Source organism: Takifugu flavidus, unplaced genomic scaffold, assembly GCF_003711565.1.
Source record: "Takifugu flavidus isolate HTHZ2018 unplaced genomic scaffold, ASM371156v2 ctg565, whole genome shotgun sequence".
Lineage (NCBI taxonomy): Eukaryota > Metazoa > Chordata > Actinopteri > Tetraodontiformes > Tetraodontidae > Takifugu > Takifugu flavidus.
The window spans coordinates 2,242-12,869 of NW_026622179.1; the positions used below are offsets into that span (position 1 = coordinate 2,242).

At 41.9% G+C, this 10,628-nt stretch overlaps 2 protein-coding genes across 2 annotated transcripts; both read left to right on the plus strand.

The window, feature by feature from the left end:
• Positions 1–328: 328 nt before the first annotated feature.
• On the plus strand, positions 329–2,201 carry LOC130520879 (piggyBac transposable element-derived protein 3-like; the record flags this gene model as incomplete). Its single annotated transcript, XM_057024580.1, has 1 exon — positions 329–2,201. A coding segment is annotated over one exon (1,873 nt), but the record flags the coding sequence as incomplete, so codon positions are not given.
• Positions 2,202–2,232: 31 nt separating this feature from the next.
• Positions 2,233–9,277, plus strand: LOC130520878 (glutathione synthetase-like). Its single transcript, XM_057024579.1, has 12 exons — positions 2,233–2,431; positions 3,780–3,944; positions 4,946–5,091; positions 5,342–5,417; positions 6,137–6,276; positions 6,714–6,830; positions 7,337–7,417; positions 7,572–7,649; positions 7,736–7,805; positions 7,958–8,152; positions 8,273–8,354; positions 8,726–9,277. Exons 2-12 carry the CDS (start codon positions 3,813–3,815, stop codon positions 8,917–8,919), a joined length of 1,311 nt encoding a protein of 436 aa, XP_056880559.1. The 5' UTR covers positions 2,233–2,431; positions 3,780–3,812; the 3' UTR covers positions 8,920–9,277.
• The last annotated feature ends 1,351 nt before the right edge of the window (positions 9,278–10,628 follow it).

Sequence of the window (10,628 nt, forward strand, 5' to 3'; positions counted from 1 at the left end):
TTAAGGTGTCTAGTATTGATATATGCATTTGCAATTACTCAACTTTGTTTAATGTGGTCATAGAACTCACAAACATGTCACTGGCAACAATAGTGACCGGTGGGATAACCCATTGTATCTACATGCTAATACACATAGGCTAACTGTTCTAGCTTACTTTCTGCTGCTACCTAACTTTGTACCTAATTGTACACACAGACACACACACACACACGACTAGCTAACTAATTCTACCTAACTTTCCACACATGCACGCACACCACACACACACGGACCCCAGGAAGACTAGCTAGCTAACTACCAAACTTTCTGCTGTGTTTTCTTTTAGATTTACTTTGAGTCAAGTTCTTGGTTTGTTGGATCAAGATGAGTTCCCAGACAAGGCATCCAGCATTGCAATCATCCCTCAAAATGAAAAAGATGCTGTACTCAGTGATTGTGACAGTGATGGTTCTGACATGGACTATGAGGGGGAAACCGGTCATTTGCCAGCAAGGCTGTTGAATGCATATGCAGAGGTTATGCAAACAGAACATGATTGGAATGATGGCCTCCCCTTCACCACACCCCCTTCCCCCTTCCCTTGTTCCAGCTCCACCACCTCCTGCCATAACAATGAAGGCAAGCTAGAAGACCCAAGGGCCTCTAAGCACCAGAGGGTTCAGCCAAGTCAGCCAGAAGAACCAAAGGCAAAACTGCAAGTGGTCAAAAATAAAGATAGAGTATTTAAGCGATCCAAGAGGCCTTCCACTGCTGTTATTCCAGAATACACAGTATACAGACCAAATGCTGCAGAATGTGTAAAACAAAGCTGCTCCAACCCAGTGGATGTTTTCTTACTGATGTATCCACCCACCCTGAGAGAGATCACAGTTGAAATGTCCAACCTCTATTCCACCCAGACCAAGGGAAAGCAACTGAATCTAAGTATGGATGAGCTCCTAACCTTCTATGGGATCGTAATTGCAAGTGGATACAGCTCTGTCCCAAGAAGACACATGTACTGGTCAGTCGACAATGATGTACACAATGAGAGCATTTCAGGTGCAATGCGGAGAAACCGCTTTGATGATATAATGGCCTCAGTTCATGTGGTTGACAACACCAAGATCACTGATGACCCATTTTTTAAGGTTAGACCCATCTTCTCTGAGCTCAATCACTCATACAAAATCATGCCATTTCATGAATGGCTGTCAGTGGATGAGAGCATGATCCCATACTACGGCCAACATGGATGTAAACAGTTCATCAAAGGCAAACCAATTCGCTTTGGTTACAAGGTATGGAGCCTCGCCTCATCCAGTGGATACATGTACCACATGGAGCCATATTGTGGATCACACACTCTCCTCCCAGAGACAGGGTTGGGTCAGGGACCCAGTGTTATCATAGGTTTGGCAGAGCAAGCTCAGGTGCCTCAAGGTTGCAAGTTCGTCCATGACAACCTCTTTGCCACTCTTTCACTCATGGATGAGATGACAAAAAGAGGATATGGGAGCTCTGGAACCATGAGGCAGAACCGCCTGTTTGATGTCCCATTCACACCACGGAATGCCTTCATGAAGTTACCCAGGGGAACCTCTGAGGTTCTGTGCCAAGGAGAGAAGCTGCTGGTCCGTTGGAAAGACAACAACATTGTCACAGTGGCAACAAACATGGAGGAAAAATACACTGAGACCTCTGTCAAGAGATGGAACAGGCATCGACGTGCCTTTGACAACGTCCAACAGCCAAAATGCATCAGCCGATACAATGAGCACATGGGTGGTGTAGACCTTCACGACCTACAGGTTTCACGATACCATATCGCAATCAGGTCAAAGAAGTGGTGGTGGCCCATCTTTGCATGGTCTATCAACAGTGCTCTTGTAAATGGCCATCTCTTTTACAGAGATGTTATTGGAGGGACCATCGACCTGCTCACCTTCTCAAGGATAGTCTCACAGTCTCTTCTGCAAAGGTTTGGAACGAAACCACTGAGCCATGGAAGGAGATCTCTTTTGAGTGCTACCGTTGAAAATCAGGCAAGATACGACAAATCCTCCCACTGGCTTAACACGATGCACCGGTTCCAGAGATGTCGTCATTGTGAGAAACGCAAAAGAAATGCAAAGTACCACTGCACCTTGAGTGCTTCAAGCTGTACCATGGAGTGTAGAAGAAAAACAGGAAAGACAGGAGAATGCAGTTGGACATAGAGTTCACAAGCATGCACACACACATACACACACCGTCGCCGAGATTCTTCCGGCACCATTCGCGGCTCCGTCGGTACCGTAGAACCGAGTAAAGCCACGTGTATAAACTTGCACTTTATACGTGATCTTTTAAAAGTATAACTAACTAAAGTGGTCGGAGTTTGACAGTGTGTAAAGGTTGCCTAGCGACGACAAATCGCCACAGACTGTAAAGAACCGCGTGCTTAAAGGTAAGGTCGATATCGAACCGGATTTATAACACAACCACTAACAGAACCGTATGGAACTTTAACCCGGTTCTTTAATATACTTTATAACGCGGTCACGACATTTTTCATGGTTTAGTTATTATCTTATCTACTCTGTTGACAACAGGTTGAATGACTCAGCTCAGTTTGTAGACTTTTAGATTTGGCTACTCATTTTCTGTAGTTTTGGGGCGGATTTGTGACAGGGGCCCCTCCTGTGTGGGTTCTCCAGGGTTCCTCCATGGGCCAATGACTGAAGGATGGATATTTGTGAGAATAGAGGACATTCTTGGCTTTTTGTCTATTAATCCCTCTGTCTGTGTAAAATAGAGCTGTTAAATGATTAAAAGACTTAAGCAGCCACCTTCAGAATTCCAGGTGGTCCCATTGCCTTGACCCAGCCACCAGGTCTTGTTATGTTTGTGTGGGTGCTTTGCTCCCACCCATAGATCCTCTATTCCCACCAGTCTTAATGACTTAAAGTTGGTTTAATCGGGAATACTGTTGATCAAAAATAACCTGGCAAGTTTTTAAAGGCACTTACCTTATTTCACCTGTTTATTTAGGTCGCACGGCTGTCTTCGGTCACAATAAACCGGGCATCTGTGTCTAAAATGTTGTGAGATTCTTTTTATCCGGGAATAGAAGATTGTGCAGGCCTGTTATATTTGTCGTTAAGGTTTGTAGTTAAACGCTAGCTGATTCATTTGAGATACAAATCAGCTGTCAGAGTTGCAATTGAATCCATATTTGTCTACACAAGACCTGGAGCGAGATCTTCACATCTTCGTCACAGGATTATTGTTGGAGACTTCTCTGCAAATTCAAATCATCTCCGGCTTTCTGAATCCCATTTTTCCCATTTTATGTACACAGTGCACTTGTTATTTTATTCTCTATTGCTCTTTTTTCTCTATGACTTTCTTTATCAATTTTTCAACGTTCACATGGTCATAGCAGAAGACTGCTGTGGACACAAGCTGACAGTTGTGATTAGAGGCGCTGATCCATGTCCCAGTTTATTCACACTCATCCCATTGAAAGATAAAGTCCACCGTCCACTGGTTTTTGCTCATATTTCACTCTCCAGTGCAGTGGCCCAACCACACCATTGATCTTGCATATATGATGTTATTAAAGGAATACAGTAACTCGATGCCACGCTTGCCCTATTTTCAACATCGTAGAAAACATTAGCTAGCTGAAATGCTGGGATTATGTTGGATATAATAATATTTATTTGTGTAATCTATAGTGACATATTTAACTAGATTTTTTTATTAAGTCAATCAAAGAATGTTCACACATATTTTGGACTCTTTCACAACAGGTTTTCCCTGAGCCTCGTCTCGGGTAATTTGCCATGGCACAAGGAACACTGCAGGATATGATGGCTAATGCTATGCTGGTGAAAGACCTGGCAGAAGTAGCAAAAGATACAGCACTTCTTCACGGTGTCCAAATAAGGGTGCATGAAAGCCCCAACTCATCAGAGGTAAAAACCAAACACTACTTTATGTTTGAGTGCACGGAGGGTAAGAGCAGCAATACTAGGCTAGTGCTAGGCTGGGGGGGGCTGGAGTCTATCCCTGCCTTCAGGCGAGGGGTTGGCTACACCACTAAACTTTGAACTATGTAGGCTTGTCAAAGACATTGAAACCGGTATTCACTTCCATCAATGTTATTGTTCCAAAAACAAATACCAAACCATTTTCCTTATCATTGCCCCTACATGTTTAGAAATAATTATTAATTGATCGTAGTGGGATTAATAATGTTGTCTCAAAAGGATTCAAGTAGTTGTGTATGTAGAGTAGATTAGCGAGTTCTTAAATGGGTATTATTTATTCAAACAGCTATTGTAGTGTTGCATAGACATTAAAAGTACCAATTACCAAATAAAAGCTGCACTACCCTGTACAGACAGCATTGTATTCAAATTAAACATTTAGGAATTAACTTTCAATAGAAAGTTTTATATTACTGTATTGGTTTTGCATATTTTGTGACCCTTTGAAGACGTTTCTTGTTATTTTAAAGATGTGGGAACTTATTTTCCTCACAGACCAGCATTTTATTGACCCCACTGATATAATCTGACTAAACCAACTAGAGAGCCGGTGTTTTGATGCCCAAAGGACTGTTTACTCTTTGCTAAAGGAGCAAAAACAAAAGCACAGGCTTGTTCAGTCACATTAGGAATTTGGTCTCTTTAGGTGATGGAATTTAGGTCGGATCATCAGTAAGCTCATTTGGGCATCTGCAGGGATTTGTATTAAATACTTGTTTTTACACCTCACATTCCATTTATTAATGAATTATTCATGCTTTGTTTGCTTGTTTGTTAACTACAATGACTCACTGGTTTCACTTGTCATTAGGGCTGTAAAAAAAGAGCACCTTTTTAAAAAAAAAAGAAGCTCGTGGGAAATGTTGATTGTTTTGGTTTTCAGGGCAGTTGCCACATCTTTTCTTTGGTCTTGTGCTGTTTTTCAGGTGGTCACATATGCTCCAATAACGCTCTTTCCCTCGCCAGTACCAAAGAGTGCATTCTACCAGGCCCTGGCAGTGCAGGTCCACTACAACACTCTGGTGGATAAAATCAGCCAGGATGCAGACTTTCTGCAAGCGGCTCTAGCTAGGTACTTAAGGAGCAGTGGTTTATCACTAGCTAAGTGTTTCTGCTGCGTGTACCAGGCAAAACTGACACTATAGACCTGGGGTTCTCAACTGATCTCACTCTGGGACCCACATTTTCCAGTGGTTATTAAGTCATGGCCCACTTTTGGGGTTTCTGTCCCTTATTGTCCTCAATGAGCAAAAATCTGCACTTTAAATACCCTGAGTTATATTTGTTTTCCAGTATTTTAATGGCTGACATTATGCTTGTAGCACCATTACAGTGGATAATTTCACCGCAAGGTTGTTCAAGATTCATCAACAAGTCCTAGAAGAAGGAAAGGCTCAGGTATGATATTTGGTTTTAAGCTTACAATCTAAATGACCAATGAGATTCATTTAATGTGTTACATGATTTTACCCCTTTGTACATGCACCAAAATACAGCCGCATTACCACAGCAGTGTAGATCATCAGTGGATCGAATCTTGATTACTCACAATTAAAAATATGTCAAATTCAATGTTATTAATTTATTCTTTTTAATGGGAATAGAAAGACAAAGGACAAATTTGTTACCAACATTAGTTAATAAGCAGTGATTCCAAGAACGTAATCATAACGCATTCAATAAAATGGCTCATGTATAGAGATGGACAGTATCCATGTGTGTGTGATTCTACATGCTCAAACATGCACACATACCGTGAACACTATACTTATTAATATGATTTTTATACTTACATGTAGTCATTGCCTTAATTTTAGTGTTATTTGCATAGACCCTGTTGTGGCTTTAGGATCACAACATAAATAAGGGACCAAATATTCAAGGTTTTGCTACTATTTGCCACTCCAGGTTTGATTTTTACACTCTAAGTATCTGTGGCCCCAATGTGACCACACTGTTTTCACCATACACTGTAAAATTTGACATTACACATTATCTATCCAACTAATATAGACATTCAAGTGCAGGTGGAGTTTCTAAAGCTCTGGTGCAGCCTTTAGTTCTTTAGTCTGGTCACGGGCCAAACAAGTCAAAAGTTGTCTCATTCTTTTTACCAGTCCATTGTGTTGGGCCTCAACCGGTCCGATTACATGCTGGACCAGAAAAACGAGGGGTGCCCAACTCTGAAGCAAATAGAAATCAACACTTTTGCTGCCGGTTTGGCTGGGCTGACCTCACACACGCCACACGTCCACCGGTAGGTCACGCCCTTAATACCTCCATGCAGCCATCAGCTGAGCTCCGGCCGTGCAGTCTGGGTTAGGACACCAGTGCCACGTGTTCATACATGACCTGAAAACATGCAGGCAAAGAATGAAAGAGAAGGGGCGTACAGCACGGGTCACGATCTCAAACACTTTTGACCGGCAAAAATGGTGCAGACGGTGTCGTGGACCGAAGCTCCATGGCTGTCGACCCAGTTTTTAGTAACTGAGACAAAACTGAAGTGGGATCTTATTAAAAATATGCATTTACCGTTGTGTAATTTATTCAAAGTAATGTACTGTTGTCTGTCCTTTTTTTAATGTTTGTTTAATAAACACATAATTGATACTGGGTTAAATTCAGTACATTTAGAGAGTTCTGGAATATTGTCTTTGATACATGCTATAAAATGCAGTCTTTATTCAACAGACACATCCTGAAGGTGGCTGGCTGCGTGGAGGAAAGTCAGCGTATCCTAGATAACAACAGTGCTGCTGGTCTGGCCGAAGCTATTGCCAAAGCCTGGGAGCTCTACGGATCAAAGAGGTACAAATGAAACATGTTGCTAACTAATGGAAAGCTTTTTCTTTTTGAAACTGCTCTGTTCAGTGAGCATTCATGTTGCTCCAGTGGGCCACCATGTTGCCTGTTAGACTTCAGTTGTTACTGTACAAATGCTTACAGGCTGAAAATACATGGCTTATTTTTAGGTTTTCATGCATTAGGTGAGGTTTAATGGACCAAGGCGACGCAGTATGTAAAGATTTAACTCCAACATATACTGGACTCCCATCTGATGTGGTTCCACTCTGCATCCTGCAGACTCTCAGCACATGAAAGTGACCTGTTATGTCTGTCAATCAATGAGCAAACCAATGACCAATGGCAAATATACCCATTGTTAATTATTTTAAGATAATACAGGGAAGACTTTTATTATTTTTGATCAAATCCAACCATCACCGGGACATTCCGGTTCACGGTGTTGGCTATGGACCCGTGTTTTCAGGTCATAGTGAAAGATTCACCGAGGATCTTTCCTTTTGTTGCAGGGCAATCGTCATGTTCTTGGTGGAGGAGAATCAAATCAACATCTTTGATCAGCGATGCATTGAGAACGAACTCTGGAAGAGGTAAGAACAGAAATGCTGCTTTAGGTTGGAAACCACCACTTCCTGCTTGTGTTACTCGGCATCATTTGACATGTATTGAATTGGATGATACTGGAAATAATTTAAAAGTGTGAACTGACCCACAGGTTACTTTTGTGTTTTTAATATGTTATAGAAACATTTCCACGAAAAGGAAGCGTTTCCGTGATGTTTCCAAGACGGGGTCTCTGGATCCAGACAGGAAGCTTTTTGTGTAAGCATGTGTTGCCTTTTGCCGAGACAGTTCGAGGTAATATATCATAAGATTTCTTTGCGTTTACTGTCTGCATCTCATTTGAGGGATGGCCAGGAGGTTGCAGTGGTGTACTTCAGGAACGGCTACATGCCACAGAACTACCAGAGTGAGCAGGTGTGTTTGTCATACATTTGTCATGCGTTTGTCCCTTTTCTTGTACTTTTAGCCTCTGATGATGGGGGGAAGAGAATGCAAATATCTTTAATGTGGAAAATTTTAAATTGGACATTAAAAACTGGTTAATGTCCGGATATTTTCCCTTGTAGGACTGGCAAGCTCGTCTGCTGATGGAGCGCTCTCTGGCTGTGAAATGTCCTGATATTGGAACTCACCTGGCTGGAACAAAGAAGGTCCAACAGGTTCTTTCTCAGCCTGGAGTTCTTGAGAAATTCTTTCCTGAGCAACCACAAGTAGTAGAGCAGATCAGATCAACATTTGCTGGCCTGTACACACTTGACATGGTAAAAATCCCCAAAACATGTGACATTGTTACCACTGATGATGTTGAAGGAAAAGAACTCCCAGCTGTGACGTGAACATAACATTGGTAAAGATTAAGCACTTTCTGCTGTGTTTGTTAGGGACCAGAGGGGGACAAAACCATAGAAATGGCATTGCGGACACCAGGCCTCTTTGTCCTGAAGCCTCAGCGAGAGGGAGGAGGTAAGCAGTGTCACGGGCACAGGATGAGGCAGACACCCAGGGGCACAACATGTATTTGCGCACCGATTAATCTTAAAAAGTTCCTTATTTAGTTCAACTATTGTTTCAATCATTATTTTATTACTGTCTTGGAATAACGCCTTGGAAAGCATTGAAACGATGTATTTCTGTAATATAGGCAGACAATGGAAGGCACACACATCTGTTAGAATCACGAGCACATCTGGTACAATTCAAATTGCCCGTCTATCACCCCCATACCCTCATTCACCTTAAATTAGTTTTGAATCTAGATTTTAGGTTTGATTTTTTTTATTTGTCAGGAGCCTGAATATGAAGTTGCTTCATTCTTTTTTTTCATATTGCTTTAGGCAACAACCTCTACGGAGCTGAGCTCCAGCAGGTGTTACAGGAAGTCAAGGGGAGCGAGGAGAGGATGGCCTACATTTTGATGGATAAAATTCATCCCACTCCTGTCCAAAACATCCTTCTGAGGCGAGACGCTCCTCTCAAAATCAGCACCTGTCTTTGTGAGCTGGGAGTCTTTGGGACATATGTCAGGTAAGGAACCTTATCTCCTGTATGGTTCAAGTGTAAGTACACAAAGAGATTTATTATTAAAATGATCTTTTTCTTTATTTTTGTATCCATGTATTTCCTGTGACTACCGTAATTTCCGGACTATAAGCCGCTACTTTTTTCCTACACTTTAAACACTGCGGCTTATTCTACGGCTTATTTATGGTTTTTTCCGTGGCGCACTATCACAACTATTGTGAATCAGTCATTTTTACTAACCCTCATCAACGTGGAAAATACTAGAAGAAAAGCATATGATGCGACTTTTAAGTTAAAAGCGATCACTCTGGCGGTCGAAGAAGGAAATCGAGCTGCCGCGCGTGATCTTGGCATTACGGTAATCAATGGCGAGAAAGTGGAGACGCCCGCCTGAAGAACTGATCCAAAGCATAAAGATGACAGAAGCATTTAGACGTAAACATCGCAGGTGGCCTGAGCTTGAGAACGTTCTGGAAGACTGGGTCAACACACAGAGAGCAGGCGGCCGCGGTGTTTCCGCTGTACAAATCAGACTGAAGGCAAAAGCAATCGCCACCGCGATGAAAATTGAAGATTTTAGAGGTGGGCCATCGGGGAGTTTCAGATTGTTCATTGTTTGAGTAAAAAAGCATAAACAACGGAATTTGTGTGTAGCTGATACAAACGTATATTTCAAGGTAGCTGCATTACAGACACCGTTAGAAAAAAAAGCATTTACCGGTACAATATATTTATGTTGCTAAGTGGATTAAATTAAAAGAAAAGTAAAAAAAATCCTGACGTGATAAAATTTGGATTTAAGGTCTTTAAACATACAAGTGCAAAGAGTGTCTGTTGTTTCTTACCTGTCTGTCACTCGTCAGTGACTCGTCTCTTACGGTAATAAAAACATCTACCGTACTGAATGTTTTCGATCTAATTTTTAACATTACTACGTGGGATACCTGCGGCTTAAAATACGGTGCGGCTTGTATAAGTACAAAATTGATTTTCTTGATTGATTGATTTTCTTTCTAAAATTAGATTATGCGGCTTTTAATCAGGTGAGCTCTATAGTCCGGAAATTACGGTATTTTATTTTTTTACTGTTTCCTGCTGTTTCTTGCCTGTTGCATTGTTTTCAAGCAATTGGCCAACTATGGTTGTTTTTCAATGTGCTTAAATAACTACCATTTACCATTTTTGTGACCATAAAGCGCACCTTATTAAAAGGCACAGTCTCAGCTACGGGTTCTATTTCTGTATTTAACACATACATAAGGCACACCGGATTATAGGGCTATCTTAAAACATGCATGCTGGCGTGTATTTAGCAATGTACTCACGTTATTGTCATGACCACTTGGCTCCGAATGACCACAACATAAACGGGGAGACCAAGCACTTTTAACAAAAAGGGATTTATTGAAAAGTAAAGTGAACAGTCAATGGTAACGGTCAAAGCAGTAGGGTGCAACAGGGTATAATCCGAATCCAACGAGGGTAATCCCAACGAGGCTTTAACAACGGGACTGGCACTCTCCAGTGGACGCGTTCGGCAAGGTTTCCAATTTCGTTCGGCAGCAGCTGACCCTTGGCCCGATCAGCCCCATCTCTGTCCTGAACACGGGTTTTTAAGCCATCACTGGTTCATCAGGTTAATGAGCCCCACCTGGAGTGGTGGCCTCCCAAACAGGTCCCGACAGCTCCATCTTCAGGCTAAGCACAACACCAGAC

Bases quoted from the DNA above. Each gene is read 5' to 3' on its own strand.
- LOC130520878 (XM_057024579.1), top strand. From the start codon at position 3,813: ATGGCACAAGGAACACTGCAGGATATGATGGCTAATGCTATGCTGGTG. The intron at 5,092-5,341 runs GTACTTAAGGAG...TTATGCTTGTAG, and splicing joins CTGCAAGCGGCTCTAGCTAG to CACCATTACAGTGGATAATT. The intron at 8,153-8,272 runs GTAAAAATCCCC...TGTGTTTGTTAG, and splicing joins GCCTGTACACACTTGACATG to GGACCAGAGGGGGACAAAAC.